This window comes from Tasmannia lanceolata, unplaced genomic scaffold, assembly GCF_043159265.1.
Source record: "Tasmannia lanceolata isolate RefF3 unplaced genomic scaffold, GAP_Taslan_0.1 ptg000012l, whole genome shotgun sequence".
Taxonomy (NCBI): Eukaryota; Viridiplantae; Streptophyta; class Magnoliopsida; order Canellales; family Winteraceae; genus Tasmannia; species Tasmannia lanceolata.
This window is the reverse complement of record NW_027518689.1, coordinates 40,419,603-40,439,538: the sequence shown is the minus strand read 5'-3', so window position 1 is coordinate 40,439,538 and position 19,936 is coordinate 40,419,603. Positions and strand designations below refer to the sequence as shown.

The following is a 19,936-nucleotide window of genomic DNA, read 5'->3' as shown; positions in this document are numbered from 1 at the left end:
AGCATATTTTAGTGTATAAGACTCTCTCTCTCTCTCTCTCTCTCTCTCTCTCTCTATACCCGTTTTGAGAGTTGCAGAGAACGAGCGAGTGAAGAAACTCAATGGATTTCTCTGTCCTCATGGAGGCCATGGCGTCCAAATCTTACGAAAAGATTGCAGATATATGTGACGAACTCATGCTCCAGGCAAGCTTAAATTTCTTTTTTCATATCTCATTTTCTCTACTGAAAACGGCTTTAGGTTAAAAAAAAGAGAGAAGAAGAATCGAATTGTAGGGTTTCACAACCCCTGGATATAAAGTAATGAATCGAATAATTTCTATCTTTGTTTTATTCTCTCTTATGTTCCTTATGATTTTTTCCATTTTCGTGATCGATCAGGTTGCTGCTCAGGGCATCATCTTCCAGGAAGAATGGCCTTATGCAATTCATCTTCTAGGGCATCTTTACGCTAATGATGTGTAAGTTGAAAGATTCTGTTTATCTGCGTCGTCAAATTTTTTGAGGTTTAGGGTTAGGGTTTTTTTTGTTCTATGCAATTTGGGCCTTTTTTTGGGGTGATAGATAGTTGTTCTAGTCAGGTGTAATTGGAATCGTGAGATTGTTTGAAGTTTTTTATGTTCTCTTCAATTTGGGCCTTTTTTTGTGGATGATAGATAGTTGTTGTAATGAGGTAGGTGGTATCCTCAGATTGTTTGAAGTTTAGGGTTAGGGGTTTTTTTTGTTCTCTGCAATTTGGGCCTTTTTTTTGTGGATGATAGATTGTTGTTCTAATGAGGTGTTAGTGGAATCGTCCGATTGTTTGAGGTTTAGTGTTTTTTTTTTGTTCTCTGCAATTTAGCTCTTTTTTTGTGGATGATAGATAGTTGTTCTACTGGAATCGATATCGATGTCTGGGCTTTCATGGATGGTTTGCTGGTCTTTGCAGTAACAGTGCTAGGTTTCTATGGAAATCTATTCCCTCGACTGTTAAAGAGAATCATCCCGAGATCGTTGCGGCATGGAAAATAGGTCAGTGTGTATGGACGAGGGACTATGCCGGTGTTTACAAGGCCATTCACGGGTTTGAGTGGAGCCCAGATGTTCTTGGGCTTGTGATGGCATTCTCAGGCAAGTGCTTGTGTAATTATTTATTTATTTTTGTCATCTTAATCTTTCCCTTGTTATTTTCCCCTCTTTGAGCACATTTACTTTTGGATTATACATTTTAATTTGGGATTGAGCCTCTAGCTCAATGGTCAAGGCTTTGTTCGCCAACCTGGAGGTCGGAGGTTCAGTCCCATCCCACTTAAACATTCCCCTACCACCCACCACCACCACCACCCACCCACACACACAAACACAAAAAAAGGATTATGGTTTCTCCTCTTATATGTGGGTTTTCGAATCTATTTGGTAATTGATAAATCCACACAATCAGTTTGTTGCTCGTCACCTAGCGAAGTGAGCTTTTCATTCATGAAAGGCTAGAGCAAACCTCAACTTTGTTAGAGTTTGTTTGAGGCATGAAAAGGCCACCTCAACTTTCCATCCCTGTTTTTAATTGTTGTTGATTCCTCCAAAGGCCGGCCACCTAGGTTGCACAGTGAGACCCATTGAAATTCAACTTAAGAATTGTAATAGGGGTTCCTTCGATGATGCAAGAATAAATAGTAACTCCATGATGCTTACCTATCTTACTTGCATGAGCATGGCAATCTAAATGAGAATTAATTTTCAAAAATAAAAAAAACAATCTAAATGAGAAACAGAAGGATGTCCAAGTCGACGACTCCAAAGCTGACTAGGGACTGTAGAATGTAAAACAACAGTGAATATTCTACCGTCCATATAGTAGAGTCCACCAGGCTCAATCCTGCCACCGATCGCCCTCTTTGTCTTTAGATCCTGCAGCTCACAAGAAGAAGGACACAAAGTTATGGAACACCCGAGACTCGTCTAGTTTACTAACATATAATAAATCAAAAGGGAACTTGGGTACATGCAAGACAGAGGATAGGGAAAGAGACTTGTTAGGACACATCGCCTCTTAGCTAGTTACACCTAGGGATTCATCAGCCAAAGTAACAGATAATTTAAAAATAGAATTATCAAATGAAGTAAAGACAGACGATCCACCAGTCATAGGTAAGAGAAACCTAAATTGGTGATCCAAGAACAGAGCCAACTAGAAGCAGAAAGAGAAACATTAGTTAGAAGGGGCAAAGTAGCAAAGAATGAGATTAACAAGCTTTTCATAATTCTCATGTGAGAGCACCACCAAATCATGAGTGGGAGTACCATGTTGTTGAGTCTCTATGGAAGCATACTGAAAAGTAACATCCCCGTTAATGGTTAGATACTTAGATGGCATAATTTGCCGACGCCAATTTTCGAGGATGAGAAAGTGCAATTGGTGGACTGCAGAGTGTTCTAAACAAGCTTTCATAATTCTCATGTGAGAGTACCACCAAATCATGAGCAGGAGTACTATGTTGTTGAGTCTCTAAGGACGCATGCTGAAAAGTAACATCCCCATCAATGTTATAGATGACCTGATTCACTGATATCAGTTTTCCATACTTGTCCCAACTCTTGTCAGATGTATAATTCGATCTTCCACAATAATTATACTTTCTATTTCCATGAACTCTAATACAGCCACAACCACTCCTCTACTCGCGATCATGTCCTATTCCATAATCACTGTGATTTCTGTTACCATCACGTCTTCCAACAGAAGTCAATGCTGACTCCTTAGTGAAAGTACTTTGTGAAGAAGAGGCAGGTAGTTCAACAGTTTGAAGCCATGAGAATATTATTCAAATAGGGAAGCTCTTCGCTTACCTAGATTTGTCCACGAACAACATTAGAACAAAATTAGACTCTGGTTCAACTCCGGAGAGGAATTTAACTAGCTTAAACTCCTCTCATTGTCTCTTCAAGATTTCTAGATCAGATGTGGAGATTGATACATGTTCAGCTCCCACATTCCAGGGAGGGATCGTCGATTAACTCATACATGTGAGCTATTGGAACAGGAAGAATTGTGTCATTGACAATGTCCGATATCCTATCAAGGAACATCACATTTGTACTGACACGAGGATAGGAGTGGTCACACGTCAACACAGCAGATTACACAGATAATCAACAACCCACAGAAAGGAATAACAGTCCTCTAACTAATGAACAGCAGTTCACACAAGGCACAACCACCCACGAAAAGGATCACAACAGTCACATGACAGACAATAGTAGTATAGTACTAAGCAATGGTTAACATTTCACAAGGCTTAACAACCCACAGAAGAGAGCACCACAGTCCACAGATAACAATCCACACAAAGGCACAAAAGCCCATGAAGATGTCACGACTGCGACACAGACACAATAGGCTTTAGACAACGACACAACAGATACAGCCCACATCTTAAGCAAAGCAATGTGATTCCTGTAATTTGCAAAATTGCTTGTTTTTCTTTAAAGGATGGTCTTTCCTGCTGTAAAGTAATATGATTTGTTGATGGGATTGTGATTGCTGAGCTGCATCGGTCTGGAATCATGTTCAGTATCTATCATCTTGTTGACTAAGTAAGCTCTGTATAAGAATTATTGTCTGTTTGCGTGACACTTCAATTGCTAATATGAGTTTTGCTGTCTGCAAATGCACAGAGAACTATACCCGGAGAATGTTTGAGCTACTGCTGTCTGCATATTCGACAATAAGCGTCACTGATACAGCTCAATTTCTCGGAATGAGTGAAGAAGATGCCACAAACTGTACGTTTCTGTATCCCTTGTTTTTTTTTCGGTACTCCGTAGCAATTGTATGCAATTGGAGGACAGATTAAATGATTCCCCAGGCCATGGAAGTTCCATCCATAACTGTGGGGATCATGTATCATGTCAAGGTGGTCCCATTATTTTTGTGTGTGTTACCTGCCCTTATCCATTTGAATTAAGAAAAATGATATTTCCACCCCTTTTTGTTTGTCTTATTCCTTTTTTTTAGCAGTATTGTTTGTCTTAATCCTGAAAAAGTCATTTGGTGGAAGTATCATTTCCTCGAATTAAACTTCAATAACTATGGGGGAAGTGACATATCCCCCCCCCCCCCCCCCCCACACACACTTTCTTCTCGCCCCCCTCTGTAATATAGAAGTAGAAAGAATATGGATTCCTATTTCTTTGCTTTCCTTTTTCTCTTGATTTGAGAGGAAAGTCAAACAGTGCAAAACGGCCTGCATTTGGTAAATTTACAGGAGAGGGGGGGCGACATGTGAATAGTAAATAGCAACCAAACAATGGTAGTACAGGGAATAGTTTGGGACAAAGGCTTAGTTGAGTTGAGTTGAGTTTGGTGCTTCCAAATGGACCACTAGTGTACTTATGATTACTCTTTTTACACTACAAGGGGGTGGCCTGCGGAAGAAAAGGGGCAGATGTATCACTTCCCTAACTACGGTGGTTAGAAAAGGGAAATGATAGTCTGATGCATGAAAAACCTGGCATCTCATATAGGCGTCCTGATATATGTACTTCAGCAGGGCCACCAAGTGTGACATTAGTTGGTTTCTTTCCTTTCTATTGGAGCACCGAAATGACTTTTTTAAAGTGGCAGATCTGTTCTATTTGTGATTACTAGTAATGGTAATATTGTTTGGGATTAACCTGCTTATATTTGTAGAAACCTCTCAAAAACTGGTGGAACTTGATTACGTACTCTTTTCATTTCGTCTTTGTTGGTTAATCAACTGAGGGAAGTGTTATCCTATGCAGATGTACTCCAACATGGTTGGAGTGTGGATCCTTCTTCTGGAATGCTGACTGTGAAGAGGCAGCCTATTGTCACACATCAGAAACTGGATCCCAGTAAGCTACAGTGCTTAACTGAGTATGTTTTCCACCTGGAGCATTGATTGGTCTTACTGGATTTCAGTAAATTAACTTTTTATCCCATATCTGTCATATGGTTGTCTTCCTTTTCTTTTTTTGGGTTCATGGGTTGAGGGGAAGACACATTTTTTTTAATGGATGGGAAGACAATTGCTGCATAGAATTTGACTTTAAGATGGAAAATGTCTCTGGTGTAATGCATCTCCAAAGCTGCATTCAGTTTTTAACGGATGGAGGTTTAGGAATTGTCTTCATGTTACTGCTAATTGGATTTGTTTACTCAGGTAACAGAAGCAGTGTTTGTCTGGTATAAGGCACGAAGAACCCAGCAAGAAATTTGTATATAGCATCCTCATTGAACTGATGGCACCTGAATTCGAGACTGTTGATCTTATAGATCATCTTCATAGATTGGGCCGGACCTGCGCTTGCCGGTCTAATCAAGAGGTCCATCACGTCGGAATGGGACATGTAGGGCTTGGAAAACAGCCAGATAATTTGACATATTCTATTATGAGATTTTATATGGCGAGTGAGCATCAGAGCATGAAGTCCAGTATTTTTCAGAAACTGCAGTGGTGCCCACATGAGATGATCTAACCCATCCATTTGTTGGGCCACAATGTAATAGGCTGTACCCTGTTGATCATCTCCATAGCATGATCCCAACCCTCCAATGTGTAGAGGGATTGAACATTATTGAAACCTCTGTAGATTAAGAGGGTTAGGATCCTCTTATGAAGATTATCTATGGGGTACATCCTACTTAAGTTATCCACAAACTGAACGGTTTAGACCATCAGGTGAAGTGGGCCCCACTGTGCCTACTGAAAAATACTCTACTTCTTACCGTATAAAATCTTTGTTTGGTTGCCGGGTTTTTTTTGGTTCCTGGGATTTATGTGATTTATGTGGGAGAAAAAAAATCCAAGGAGATTGGTGGAAAAAAAAAAGTCCTACTAGTATTCCGGTAAAATAAAAATCCCATGCTTGGTTGACCGGACTATGGTGGAAAAAAAAAAAACTTTGTTTGGTTGCTTGAACTGTTGGGAAGAAAAATAATTCTTCTCAAGCTTATTTTTGGTTCTGGGATTATTTTGGGATGGGATGAAAAGGCAATTATTACAAAAGTGGGATTAAAAAATTCACCACAGAAGCAATCATTACAGGAGTGGGATTAAAAAAATTCTAGTGCTAAAAGGCAACCTAACATGGGATAGGACCAAAATTTTACTAAAACTTCCTAGGACAAAAAGTTTACTGGCAAAGTATAGTGACTTACATTTAGTTGTCGATGTCATTGTCAAAAATCTAGCCCCCTCCCCCCCTCTCTCTCTTCAAAACATCATCTCTTCTTTCCAGAGGAGCGTTCAATTCTTTCATTAAACTTTTATACCCTCTCTCTCTCTCTCTCAACATCAATCATCTCTTTTTTCAAGAGGAGCGTTCCCCTCTCCCTCTCTCTCTCTCTCGTTTCAAAACATCATCTCTTCTTTCCAGAGGAGCGTTCCATTCCTTCGTGAAACTTTTAACACCTCTCTCTCTCCTCTCTCTCACTTAAAAACATCGTCTCTTCATTCAAGAGGAGCGTTCCTTTTAAAAAACCTCTCTCTCTCTCTCTCTCCTTTTATGAAGCTTTAAAACCCCTCTATATCTATCTTACACATGTCATGGCTAATAGTTAGGACTTAATTTTGTCTCGCCGACGATCTTCTATGGAAGTGACTTGCCTAACTATTTATAATTTGAAAACTTGGGTGGCCCCAAGGTTATTTAAAACCTTATAAATTGGAATTTTTTTTTTTTTTTTGAATGGTTATTGGAAGTTTCTTTTTAACTATTAATTATCTTATAAATGTCAAATTCTTTACAGCTATAATAACAACAAGAGGTTATTTAAAACTCATAATTTAATTTTCTGTATTGACATTAAGTACCTTAAGTAATAAACAATAAAGTCAAGGAAAATACATATATTTCTACTATGGATAATGGGAAAACTTGGGTGGCCCTTTGGTCATTTAAATCCTTATAAATATCAAGTTTCTTAACTATTAAAAATTAGTAAACCAAGGTAATGTGATATGACTTCAGCTCTATTTTTCATAGAAAACTAGTCATAGGGATGTATTGGGTTTGAATGGCATACACCCACAGCGTATGAATTCTTCATCTTTTTTCCTTCTCTATTTAGCTTAACTATCTACGTATAAAGAGCTAAAATAATATGGTCATTCTAATTTGGAAAGTCCTAAAAAGAAAATGATTTGTGTTCTCTTTTGCCCCTTCATAAGAGTTTAGGGTTCCTCCAAGAAAAGCTAATCACTTGATTTTTGTAGAGGACCCACATTTTGTCTTTTGCTACTGTCTACTGATAATAAAAGTGCTTTTTCAAAGATGACACTCATGCGAGAAAAGTCGTCGCTTCGTATTTCCAATCTAACTTCAATCGGATTAAGAAAGATGCTAGCACTACCTGTCAATCTATCATGCCTAAACCCCACATCAGATGTGATAGGGTATGGAAAGCCACATCCAACCAGTTGTCGACACGTGGCCCCCAAAGGGCCCACCATGGAATTGACACCAGCCCCAAGGGCAATCTAGTAATCTCTCAATGGCAGGTAAAAACAAGCTCACACATGGGCCGACACATGTCCCGGCGTAGGTAATCCAACCACCCCAGAGCTCTCACCATAAATAGCCTTCACTCATGCTAAGAAAGGGAGGTAGAAAAATTCTTAAGCTATAACTCTAAGCTCTGGCTTTACTCTTCTGCTCATACTGACTTGGGTGTCGAAGGGCGCGTCCGGAGCACGACTCCGGGTCAGTCTTCTGACCTTGTGCGCTACTATGCAGGATACTTTTAAGTCAACTTGGACCAGCCAGATCAGTTCTTTCGTCACTGCCGTATCTGTTACCAATTTTGAGCATGACAAGATGAATTAAATTAAGATAAAAATCTGAGCCTGTGTGAGCTGCTCTCCCATGCAACAGCCCAGGAGCAAAATGCGAAATGCCTTCTGTGATGGTCCCTAGCAAATATCTCCTTGAGTTTGATATAAAATGTCATTTTACCTGGTTGTTCTCTTCTACATGTGGCCCACCCTAATTTTCTATGGACTTGATTCATCAACCATGTGAAGAAGAGTCATGATAAAATGAAGGGCGCAATTGTCAAAACCAACTACAAGGCGCCCACATTGGTCAATCCCAACAAAGTGCATTTATAAGTGTGTAGAAGAAGAAAACTATAAAAATGGCTCCGACTACTATAAATAGAGAATTTATATGATGAGGTACCGTCAAAATAGTAAATAGAGAATTTATATGATGAGGTAAAATAGCCTCTTGATTTTTGATCCGGTCAAAACACTCAAAGGAACAAAGGGTCATCTAATAGGCAGTATTGGCGTGTACGGTTGAGATTTGTTTGAGATATTGTTAGCATTCACATATTTTCGTAGTTGATTAAATGCAGAAGTCTAACGGTAAGACTCATAAAGGCAAATGAATCAATCATATTTCACCACGTGGCTGATCTTTATGGAATCTCAATACAACCGCTTGATTTGAAATTCAAAAAATTTCAAATACCGAAACTGGGATACCTTATCCGCTCTTTTGAATGATGCTAGATTTGAAAATCAACAGGTATTCAAAACTGAAACCTGGATACAGAAACGGCTCTATTGAATGTACACAAAACTCAACAAGACTCTTTGTGTTCTTGATTATGTCTTCTTTGATTCATTCTTTTTTCAGAGAGTCGTTTCTTTAATTTCAATGTAGATTTCCATTTTTGTTTCTTAAAAAAGCAGAAAATGGATTTTCACGGTATGAAAAGGAAAGCCCTTCAAGCACTCTGCAAGAAACACAATCTCCCTGCAAATACAACAAATTTGGAAATGGCAAATGGACTTGCCTCGCTTCTAAAGGTACACTTCTACCCCCTTTTTTTTTTTTCCTTGTCTTTTTCAGTTTATTTTTATGTTAGAAACAGATAGATGGGTTTTTATAGAAAATGAAATTGTACAGGGTAATGAGAAAACAAGAACCACAGGTGTTTCTTGCTTGAAGGGTTCTGGAAAGGATTCTGAGAACATTAAAAAGGAGACTAAGAAAGTTACATTTTGTTTTGAAGAAGAAAAAATGACAAAATTGGTTAATAATCAAAGAAATAAACATGGGGAAAAATTGGGTGAGAAGAGAAGGCGTTCGAGAAGAGCATCAATGATTAGGCCCGAAGCGGAGAATGCAAATTTAGAATACAAAGAGGAAGGGGGTGTGGATATGAAGGAGATTTCGGTTAGGGCAACAAGGTCTCGGGCGGGAAAATCATTAGAAAATGTAGTTAGGGTTTTGTCCCCAATTGTCGTTGAAAAGAAGAAAACAAGGAAAGGGGAAAAGTCTGATGCCCATGAAGAAAGTAAGAGAAAGATTGGCGAAGGAGCGTCGAAAAAGGTTTCTTTTTTAGAAAATAGAATGCCTGACTCAAGAGTTTTGAGGGGTAGGGAGGTCTTGTTAACGGGCGAAAACCCCCAATATGAAATTCCACAAGGGATAGATGTTGTTGGCAATGAAATGGAGAAGAGTCCGAGAAAGACGAAGAGGGTGCTAGGTGAAAGCTTGAAGAAAGATGATGAGGGTGGAAGAGATATTGGTCTTTCTAAGAATTTGAGGCGAACCAGATCACAGAAGAGGGGAAAAGATGACGTGGAGGGAATTCAACCGTTGGATGAAGTTTTTGGTGTGGATTGCGAAGATATCACGAAAGAAATTGGAGCCAAGATTCAAGAAGAAAGTGAAGAGTCTTCTAAAAAAGAAAAGGCTACAAGGCGATCAAAGCGCCATGTTTCTAAAGTTGAAGTATCTGTTCTACAAAAAGGTGAGATAATCCGAAGGAATGAACGTCGAAAGCGTGCCGGAAACCAGGCTCCAGAAGAGGCAGATTCTATTCCTGAAATTGGAACTGGAGCTGATGATATGGAGGAAAAGGAAAGAAACTTTCAATTTGAAGAGGCAACAAGAAGGCAATCAAAGAAGAATGCTTCAAATTGTGATGTTTCTTCTCAACTTGAAAAGGGTACAAGGCGGTCTAAGCGCAATGCTCCGAAAGTTGAAGTATCAGTTCCTCAAACTGGTGAAATAATAGGAAGGGATAAGCCTCAAAAGATCGCAGAGAAGGGAAGTGATGAAAAGATTGGAAGGAAGGAACCCCGGAAGCGAACAAGGAAGCAGGTTTCGGAACAATCAGCTTCTGTTTCAGAGAGTGAAAATGTAACTGAAACTGGACCTGGTGCTCACACACATGATGTCGCTGACCTCAGTCATGGAAACAATGGAATTGTTGGAAGGAAGCCTCCAAAGCAATCAAGACACCTCATTCGTAGTGAAAAACCTGGAGATGAACCTGGTGAGGAGGTGCTCTTGAAAAAAGATAATGGTGTTAATGAGGGTCTAAGAAGATCCAAACGTTCAATTGGAGAAAGTCGACGCAGAGAAAAACGTAGGAAGGTTGCAAATGAGGCAGTTCTGGAAGAACCAATTCCTATGTGTGAGGAAGCTTCTAAAGTTGACACAAAAATAGCCCTGTCTGTAGATTTTGGAACTATTTCGATGGTGGACAGCAATGAACCTAGTCAAACAACCGAGATTCAAGATGTTGATCTTAATGCTGCAGTTGCAACTGTCGCTGAAGCAGTGAGAGAAACAACTGGAACAGGTTCGGATGAGCAGGATTGTGAGGATGCTGGCAAAGTTGTAGAGGTGAAAAGAATAGTTGAAAGTGTCCCAGGATGCAATCCCTACATGGATGCCGAAGGAGTAGCACTGGTGAGAGATGCTGAAACTATTCCCCAGCTCAACTGCAATTTAACTCCTGAATCCACAGAGTCTCACAAGGTTAGTGAAACTGCTCCAGAGCGGATTGCACCTCAGAGGGATGATGGTATCTCACCTGGCCACGGGAGCGATGATCACAGTAAGTGAAATATTTTAATCTTGATTTCGAATTTATTGATGTATAAATGATTAAATAACACCAACTCTAATAGCTTAAGCTTTTGGAGTAATTGGTTGTTCTTCACGGTACCAGAGCCATTGCCACATGGCAGTTCTTGGGCTCAAAACCCAACAACTCCTTGGTATTAAAAATCCACATGTATGGCCACAACCCAAAAGTGGGTGTTAAAGTAGAAAAGATTTAATAACACCTTCTCCAACAGCTTAAGCTTTGGAGTAATTGGTAGTTTCACATGGTATCAGAGCCAAAGGTCCCGAGTTCAAACCTCCTTGATAGCAAAAATCCACATGCAATGGCCAAACCCAAAAGAGGGGCCACATGTAGGCCAGTGGCCCCATTTATTCCAAAAGCCTACGCTGATGGAGATGACTTTATACTTTAACAAAGGGGCTACATGTGCCACATGTACAGTCAACCCAAAAAAAGAGCGGTCACACGAGAGGGGGAGTGTTGAAGAGTAAATAACACCAACTCTAACAGCTTAAGCTTTTGGAGTAATTGGTTGTTTTACAAAATGATGTTGAACTGATCTACTTTCACTAGTGGGTAACATGATGTTGAATATTTTGCAAGAAAACAATTTCTTTACCTTTCTGACGTGGGAGCTTGTTCTCAAACAGATTTCGAATGTCACACAAGCCAGCAGATTGATTCAAGGTATGATGATAGTGCTTATCAAGAAGTTGCAGAAGTGACATCATTTGCCCAAATTGCACCTGAAGAGGTTGATTTTGATGATCATGAAGGGTTTCATGCTAATGATCTGGCAGAATCGGTTGTGGCAGATGGATTTTCTTTGCCAGTTAGCAAAGAACTTCTTGATGAGGATGGCAAAGACGTTACTGAAGAAAATAGAATTGCAAAATCCAATTCAGAGGACAGTAACACCAATGGTGCTGAAGAAAATGTAGCGTTGAGTGAATTCTGTGAAACTGTTTCAGAACATAAAGAAAGCATTACAAGTGAGCTTCGTCTCGAGGATTCTGAAGAAATTTCCAATGGAAATGTAACCTCTCAAAACATTTTCAAAGGGAGTGATGATGAGGGTGTTGAAAATGGAGATGAGCATGAAACCCATGCGGCTGTTTTAGAAGGCTTTAAAGGAACTGCTGAAACTGTTCCAGTGGATATGGACCACAATAATGAAGGAGTCATGGAGGTGAAGGATAATTGTGGAGTTTCAAATGATGTGCGTGTAGTTGTTTCAGAAGAGTTTAAAGAAGGCGGTGATGGTATCCTCGAAGAGCCAGAGCAGAACCATGATGGAGGTGCAGAGGTGAATGACAATAGTGAAGAAGTTACAACAGAGGAGGATTGCAAAGAATGTTCTGATGAGAATGGAACCAGTCAACCCTTTTCAGAAGAGCGTGATATTGACGGTCCTAACGAAAATGAAGACTTGAATGAAATCAACAAAGTCGTTTTAGATGGTTGTAAAGGAGCTATGGAAGCTGTTGCCAAAGATCTAGTTGAGTACCATGAAGGTGTGAAGGTGAATAATAAGAGTCAAGAAGTTGCAGAGAAAAAGCAAGACGCCATGGATGAGATGGTCGGTTTTGTATGTGATGAGAAAGTTGTGGATGAGACCATGACAGATAAGAATGATTGCAAATTTGAAAAGTTTGGTGCAGATGCTCCTCTGAAACCTGAAGAATTCTCAGAGTTGGGAGTAACTATTGAACGGGGTGGAGAGAAAATTGCTTTTGGCATTATTCCTCTTTCATCCATTGGTGCAGCAGAGTCTCAAGGTGAGTTTTAAATGTGGTAACTTTTGGAACACTTTTTATATCTAACATTTTTCTGGAATTAATGACTGACATTTTTCAGATTCTCCCCCAGGAGATGAGGAGGAATGCTCTTGCATAATAAGGATTGGCTACGCAGAAGAAGACAAAAAGGGTGAGTGCTTGAGTATCTTCTGAATGCTGTATCGATTAGATAGCTGTTATAATAATATATACTTCACTACTGCTGAATGTGCAGGAAAAGAACAGGGAGAATTCGAAGATTCTGTAATAGCTTACAGATTTGATGAGTCAAATTTCGTCTGCGAACACAATGCAAAAGAGGATGTTGAAAACTCGATCAGTGAAACAGTGATCCCTTCCAAGTTCGAGGAGAAAGATGAGTCTCCTGTGAACTATGATGAGACAAAGGTCTGTAGTGAGAAGGCTAAAGAAGCTGAAAGCGCGAATGAAACTGAGCCAGCCCAAGAAGAATTGGAAGCATTTTCAGATGCAACGAGAACCATTCAAGCTCTTAAGGAAGAATTTGAATGTGAAGATCAGCGAGAAGAGTTGGAGGCAGACATATTGGCTCAATTTGATCAAGAGGAAATCGATTGCAAAGATCACGACCGAGCTGCAGAGGTGAAAATACGTGATGACTCAGCTCAAGGTGAAAAAGAAAATACCAGAATAAATTTTGAATCTGAGGAATGTGAAGCAGGTGCCCATATGGAACCCACCAAAACCCTAGAACAAGAAAATGACAGAACCACTTGTCATTCTCCCATATATGCACAAGAGTGTCAAGGTGAGCAGAAGAACAACTAAATTTGATGTAGTTCCTTTATCTTAACCAATTGAATGTTCATCTTAATTCAATCTATTTCGTCTGTACAACCGAACTACAAAAACTGATCTATTGCTCTTATTAAATGTGTAGGAGGGAATCAGGAACGAGTTACATTTACCATAGAAGGCATCAAATTCAGTAGCGAAGAGGCTAATGCTATTAGGGGACAAAGTGACAGTGAGGAAGGACACTCTTCAGTTTATGCAACTTATGTTGCTTCCGAAAGCATGGGAGAAAACAAATGTCTGGAAGACAATGCTGGGGTTGAAATCTCCAGCTGCAATCAGAGATCCTCATCCGAGCAGATTATCTCACCAGTCAAACATGGAGGTTAGTTTTATAGTTTTACTTTTTCTTATGTACTATTGAATGATCCAACAGTAAAAACTTGTGACAATTTGTATTTTCTCAATGTGCAGAAAGGAATCAGGGGAATGCTCAATTTCCTGAGCTAGCTAATGAATTAACCTTTAAGGAGAGTAGCTCCCCTCGTGGAACAAATTATGACGAGGGGAGAGAATATATAGTTTATGAAAGTTTCATTGCCGCTAAAACAATGGAAGATGATGACTCTCTTGTAGGCAATACTGGGACAGAAATCTTCAGGAGTGAGAAGGCTTGGAAAGATACATGTGAAGATCAAACTCAGAGTGAAGAGCAATCAGATGCAACCAGAGCGTCACAAAGTATTGTAGATGAGCTTAGGCACGAGGGTTGCATAGAAGACTTAGTGCCGAAAGCAACAGCCCAAATTGCAGAAGCAAAGGAGACTGATCTTGAAGAAGAATCTGAAACAATAACGACATCACATACTTACTTTGAGGAGTCAATTACTGGGGTCTGTGAAGAAAACTTGGAAATAAAAGCAATGGCCCAAGTTGCCCTGGAGGAAATATACTCTGAAGATCACATGGATTTTGGAGAGGCGAATGACAGTGCTAAAGCTATTTCAGAAGAGTTAGATTACAAGGATTGTGAAGTTGCAGATGAGAAAGGAAATACAGTGAGCGCAGAAGAAAAAAATATTTCTAACAATGGTGAAGTTGTTGCCGTGGAGAAAGAAAATGCAAAGAGTTTGCAGAATTCTGATTGCAAAGATTGTGAAGGAGTTACTGACTTTAAAGTGATTACAAGGTCAAATTCACAGATAAATTGTGAGGATCCCACTGAATTTACAGTAGAAAATTCTGCTGTAGCTTCTCCTTTGAAGCTTGAGATGGGTCCAGATAATTGTGCCTTAGAGGATGTGGCAAACTCGATCGGTGAGACAGCGATCCCTTCCAAGTTGGAGGAGAAGGATGAGTCTCCTGTGAACTATGATGAGACAACGGTTTGTAGCGACAACACTCAAGCTGCTGAAAGGGTAAATGAAACTGAGCCTGCCCAACAAGAATTGGAAGAAGTTTTAGATGCAACAAGAACCATTCAAGCTCTCAAGGAAGACCTTGAATGTGAAGATCAGCGAGAAAATTTGGAGTCAGAAAGATTGTCTCAATTTGATCAAGAGGAAATCGACTGCAAAGATTACAACCAAGTTGCAGAGGTGAAAATATGTGGTGACTCAGCTCAAGGGGAAAAAGAAGAAACTTATGAAACTGTCATTGCCACTGAAACAATGGAAGATAATGACTCTCTTGTAGACAATAATGGGACAGAAAACTCCAGCTGTGAGAAGGCTTGGAAAGATATGTGTGCATATCAAACTCAGATTGAAGAGCAATCAGATGGAACCAGAGCATCACAAAGTATTGTAAAAGAGCTTATGCGCGATGGTTGTAGAGAAGACTTAGTGGTGAATACAACAGCCCAAGTTGCATCGGTGGGGAAAGAAATGATGGGGAAAGGTGAGTGCCTTGTAAGCAATGCTGGGGTTAATGTCACAGCACTGGAAATTGCAGAAGCAAAGGAGACTGATCTTGAGGAAGAATCAGAAACAATAGTGGCATCAAAAACTTTGATAGAGTCGTCTATTTCAGAGGTCTGTGAAGAGAACATGGAAATAAAAGCAATGGCCCAAGTTACCCTGGAGGAATTATATTTTGAAGAAAATATAGACGTTGGAGAGGCGGATAATGACATTGCTAAAGCTATTTCAGAGGAGTTAGATTACCAGGATTGTAAAGTTGCAGATGAGAAAGGAAATGCAGGGAACGCAGAAGAATATTTTATTTCTAAGAATGGTGAAGATGTTGCCAGGGAGAAAGAAAATGAAAAGAGTTTACAGAATTCTGATTCCGAAGATTGCACAGGAGTTATTGACTTTAAAGTGATTACAGGATCAAATTCACAGAGAGAACCTGAGGATCCCACTGAATTTACAGTTGAAAGTTCCGCTGTAGCTTCTCCTTTGAAGATTGAGATGGGTTCAGATAATTGTGGCCTGGAGGATTGCAGAGAACTTTCCACGTTAAGAACAATTGCAAGATCAAGTGCACAGAAAGGTTGTGAAGATCCCATTGAGTTTACAGAAGTTAAATTTTATGCTGAAGCTTCTCAGTCGAAATCAGAAATGGGTTCAGGTAACGTTGCTGTAGAGGACTTTGCTGCCTCACCTCTCAGTGCTTTGGCATATCAAGGTGAGTTTTGAATTTAGTATTTTATGAGCTGTTCCTAACTTAATAGATATTTTTCGCTTCTAATCTTATTTCTATACCATCAATTAAAATTCAGTTGTCGATTTGTCCTAACCCCTCTGATTTTTGCAGCTTCCGGCCTAAAATGTAATGAACATTCCTTATCCAAGCATATCGTTTCAGTGGATAAGCATGAAGAAGATGATCTATATCATCCTTTCCATTCCTTATCCAATGAATTCTGCACCTGGAATTCTGCACACGATGTAGAGGGGGAAGTGGAAAATTTGGTCTACAAAAATATTGTAGTTGCAGGTTTAGCGGAGGTAGATAAGTCACCATTCAAAGACGAAAATGCTAGAGAAGTTGCACAAGTGATCATTGAAGATGAACACAAAGACAGCGAAAATGTTGAGGTTTCGGAATGTTTCAAAGAAGCGGCAAATGCAAATTCAAAGACAGACCAGTTCCTCTCATCTGCTGATCCGTCAGAATATCATAAGCATGCTAACTTGTCAGGTTATAGCAACCTAATTTTATGCTTGCTGCAGTTTTTGTGTGAAACTTAATTTTAAAGCTGGTCAAAACCTTAAAATCTTTTCCAGTGGAGTGATTTTCTTATAAAAAAACATAAAAACCACCGACCTTAATACTCCGGCTGTTTTCTCGTGCAAATTGTGAACATTTTCAAGATCTCATTTTCAAACACAGAAACCGTTTCACTGATGTTCCTATCTCATCCAATTGTATAAACTTTAAACCCATGCTAGCAACTCTTTTTAAAAAAAAAAATGCTGTCTCTGTATTTTAGTTTATATTCTTTGAGGTATGTATATCCTTGCATCATGGTATGAAATGCCGAGAATATATATGATGGGTGGCCGTGAAAACACGTGAAGTCTAAAAAAAGTAGGTACGGCCCACTTTTTTTTAATGATCCAAACCGTTCATCTGTTTGGACACAACATAAATAGGTTGTGCCCCAAAAATCAGTTCAATAGGATGATCCTAACCCTCCGATCTGTAGAAGATTCCATAAATGATTTTTGGAAATCTCAATATTCAGATCAGTTCAGATCGGAGGGTTAGGATCATCCTATGGAACTGATTTTTGGGGCACAACCAATTTACGTTGTGCCCAAACAGATGAACGGTTTGGATCATAAAAAAAAGTGGGCCGTACCTACTTTTTTAGACTTCACGTGTTTTCACGGCCACCCATCATATAAATTCTCATGAAATGCCTAAGCCATGAGTTTGCAGTGTGTTCCATATAGCATTCTCTTATTTTTTTACTGAAAATTACTTCTCTAGCTTAGTCTGCAGTTCAGTACTGTTTTGCGCATTAGTCACCAAATTACTGTGAAAAACTAACACCCATGTTTTAATATTGACGGACATGAACACACTATGAATTGATTTCCGCAGAAGTTATTAATCCGAGGAAGCTGGAAACTTCTAAAAGACTAGAACCAGATGAAATAGAAGAAGCCAGGGTTGACAAAGTAACATCAGAACTCATTGGAAATGGTAATTTGGAAGATCAAGTGGAGGTGATCAGCAGTCGGTTCAATGAAACGTTCATTTCAACAGTAAAAGCTGATAAAAAGGCCAGCAGGGTCGAAAACACACCAATGAGGCCACTTGGGAGCTCGAAACATTGGCGGACAGTGACTAAAATGAAGGAGAACACTCCAATTTTAAAGAGGGAGCAATCGAGCAACCGTAAGGTTGGGAAATCGGCAACCCCCATGTTGAGAAGGCAACCTCTAGAGAACTTGCAGAGCAGTAGAAAGAAAGAGGAGGCAAAGAGAGAGGAGTCAAGTAGAAAGAGAGACGAGGCAAGTAGAAAGAGAGAGGAGGCAAGGGTTCACTTATTCAACCGTTGGTTGAAGGATTGAAAAGGTTTGGTAGATAGGTGCTGTACTGTATTAGAACAAAGGCTTCATTATTTTGATGAAATGTTGATTTTTGTGATGGATTTTTTTTTGTGTGTGACATCACTGCAAAACCGTTCAGCAGTCTGGACAATCTAATCCGGGCTTGTCTACTATTAATCAACATAAATTTAGCAAGCCTAATCTAGAATTCCTTCCTATGGTCAAAAGTATTGTGAGTTTTGTCTATCCATTTGCTGGTTATTCCTCATGTGGTTGCAAAATAACAATCATTTGATGAGAACAATATTTCAAAATTGTTGATCTATAGCATGGATAGTTCAGAGTAGATCATCCATTTGTTCTGTACAGAACAGACACTACAAATAATAAAAGAAGTTCTCATCAAGCAGTAATCTTTTTGCTTTTTGTTATTGTTTTTTTGAAATGGGACTTGCCAAACAGTAATCTTTTTACTAAATTTCTAAACAAAACAATCCAAATTTGCAGATGGATTGGAAATCAGAAGTCAGAAGTCAGAACCCACCTCAATATATGGAATAATGGAACACACCACTCCATTAACAAATGCTGTTTCTTTACCATTCAAAAAGCAAAAATAAAAAATAAAAATCCTCTTTCTTTTCCAAACCTCTTGAAAGATATTACCATCTCTGTAAGATTAGAGTTTTGTGAAGCTATTGATGGAAGAAAAATGATAAACATGTTAATGCATTTAGACAAATAGAAAAACTGACTTCACTTCACTAGAACTAGGCCAAGCTAAGATCTTGCTACCAGGGGCGATGGCATATGAAAGGGAGTGGGGACAATTGCTCCCCTTAATTTTTTGGGGAAAAAAATAAGAGAGGAAGTCTAGCGTTTCGGGACTCTATTTGGCCAATAGGGAAGGGGGACAATATGAAGCTATTCCAAACTCTATTAGCCATAATGTACCTTGCTGGCTTTCCCTTCTAAAACTACAATTAATACATTGGCAAAAAAATCGCCCATCACCTCTTGACACTAAAACCGACAGGCTGGCATTGATTTTGAAATAAATCCTTCTCTTAAATACCATTAATAGAATCCTAAATAGTCGGCATTTTCCTCACAGTTCAAACCGTTGATTTGTTGCGCCCTTGCCCATAAAATCATCTCCATTGGATGATCCTAACTCTTCAACCTATAGATATTTCTAAATGTAATTTATCTACATATTAGAGGGTTAGGATCATCCTATGGGGATGATTTTTTCACCTGTGATTCCTAAATCAAAGTGTACTGATAGGACACACGCAGAATCTAATATTTGCACTCCATTTAATTGAAAGGTCTCAGACCCCTTGAGAGACATCTTTCATAGAGGGAGATTATATGATGGCCGGTCATGTATGAGGGTGCAGCCCAGGCCCACATTATTTGGGTGATCCAAACCGTTCATTTGTTGGGCCCTAATGTATATAAGATGTGCCCCAAAATATCTTCTCCATTGGATGATCCTAACCCTCCAATTTATGGAGGTTTAAAATTGATGGTACAATATAGAAATCTGCACATAACAGAGGGTGAGAGTTCGGATGAACAGTATAGAGAAATTTTTTTGGGATACACCCTATCTACATCTACGTAAGGCCCAAAAATTAATGGTTTGGATCAGTGAAACGATGCGGGGCGGCCACCATATATAATCTCGTTAGAGAGAGAGGTTTTTTTTGTTGACTCAAATAAACCCCAACAAGTTGACACGTGATAACATAGAAGTCCTATAACGAGAAAGGCTCATTAAAGAATGGAGCATAGCGGACTATTTTGACCAATTTTTTTGCCAATGTATTAATCGTAGTTAGAGAAGGGCAAACTAGCAAAGTGTATTATGGCCTATAGAATCCCGAGTACAAAATAAGTTTAAAATTTTAATTTTACCATTTTTATATCCCTTCCTTCTAAAAAATATCTTTTTCTCTTCCCAAGTGAGGGTTTTTCCCTTCCTTATAAAAAAATATG

The 19,936-nt window shown here is 39.3% G+C and overlaps 2 protein-coding genes across 3 annotated transcripts; both read left to right on the top strand.

Annotated features, from left to right (window-relative positions):
• Positions 1-21: 21 nt before the first annotated feature.
• Positions 22-5,123, top strand: COP9 (COP9 signalosome, subunit CSN8). Its single transcript, XM_077392564.1, has 5 exons — positions 22-185; positions 381-460; positions 928-1,109; positions 3,654-3,761; positions 4,761-5,123. The coding sequence occupies exons 1-5, from the start codon at positions 102-104 to the stop codon at positions 4,898-4,900; spliced, it is 594 nt and encodes a 197-aa protein (XP_077248679.1). The 5' UTR covers positions 22-101; the 3' UTR covers positions 4,901-5,123.
• A 3,394-nt stretch (positions 5,124-8,517) lies between these two features.
• On the top strand, positions 8,518-18,246 carry LOC143888208 (uncharacterized). Of its 2 annotated transcripts, none has more exons than XM_077392563.1 (9): positions 8,518-8,815; positions 8,916-10,860; positions 11,523-12,650; positions 12,742-12,801; positions 12,886-13,437; positions 13,570-13,809; positions 13,899-16,055; positions 16,185-16,571; positions 17,481-18,246. In XM_077392563.1, the coding sequence occupies exons 1-9, from the start codon at positions 8,702-8,704 to the stop codon at positions 17,951-17,953; spliced, it is 7,056 nt and encodes a 2,351-aa protein (XP_077248678.1). In that variant the 5' UTR covers positions 8,518-8,701; the 3' UTR covers positions 17,954-18,246. The 2 variants fall into 2 exon arrangements, with proteins under 2 accessions (XP_077248678.1, XP_077248677.1); XM_077392562.1 differs by having other exon boundaries at positions 12,730-12,801.
• Positions 18,247-19,936: the final 1,690 nt, after the last annotated feature.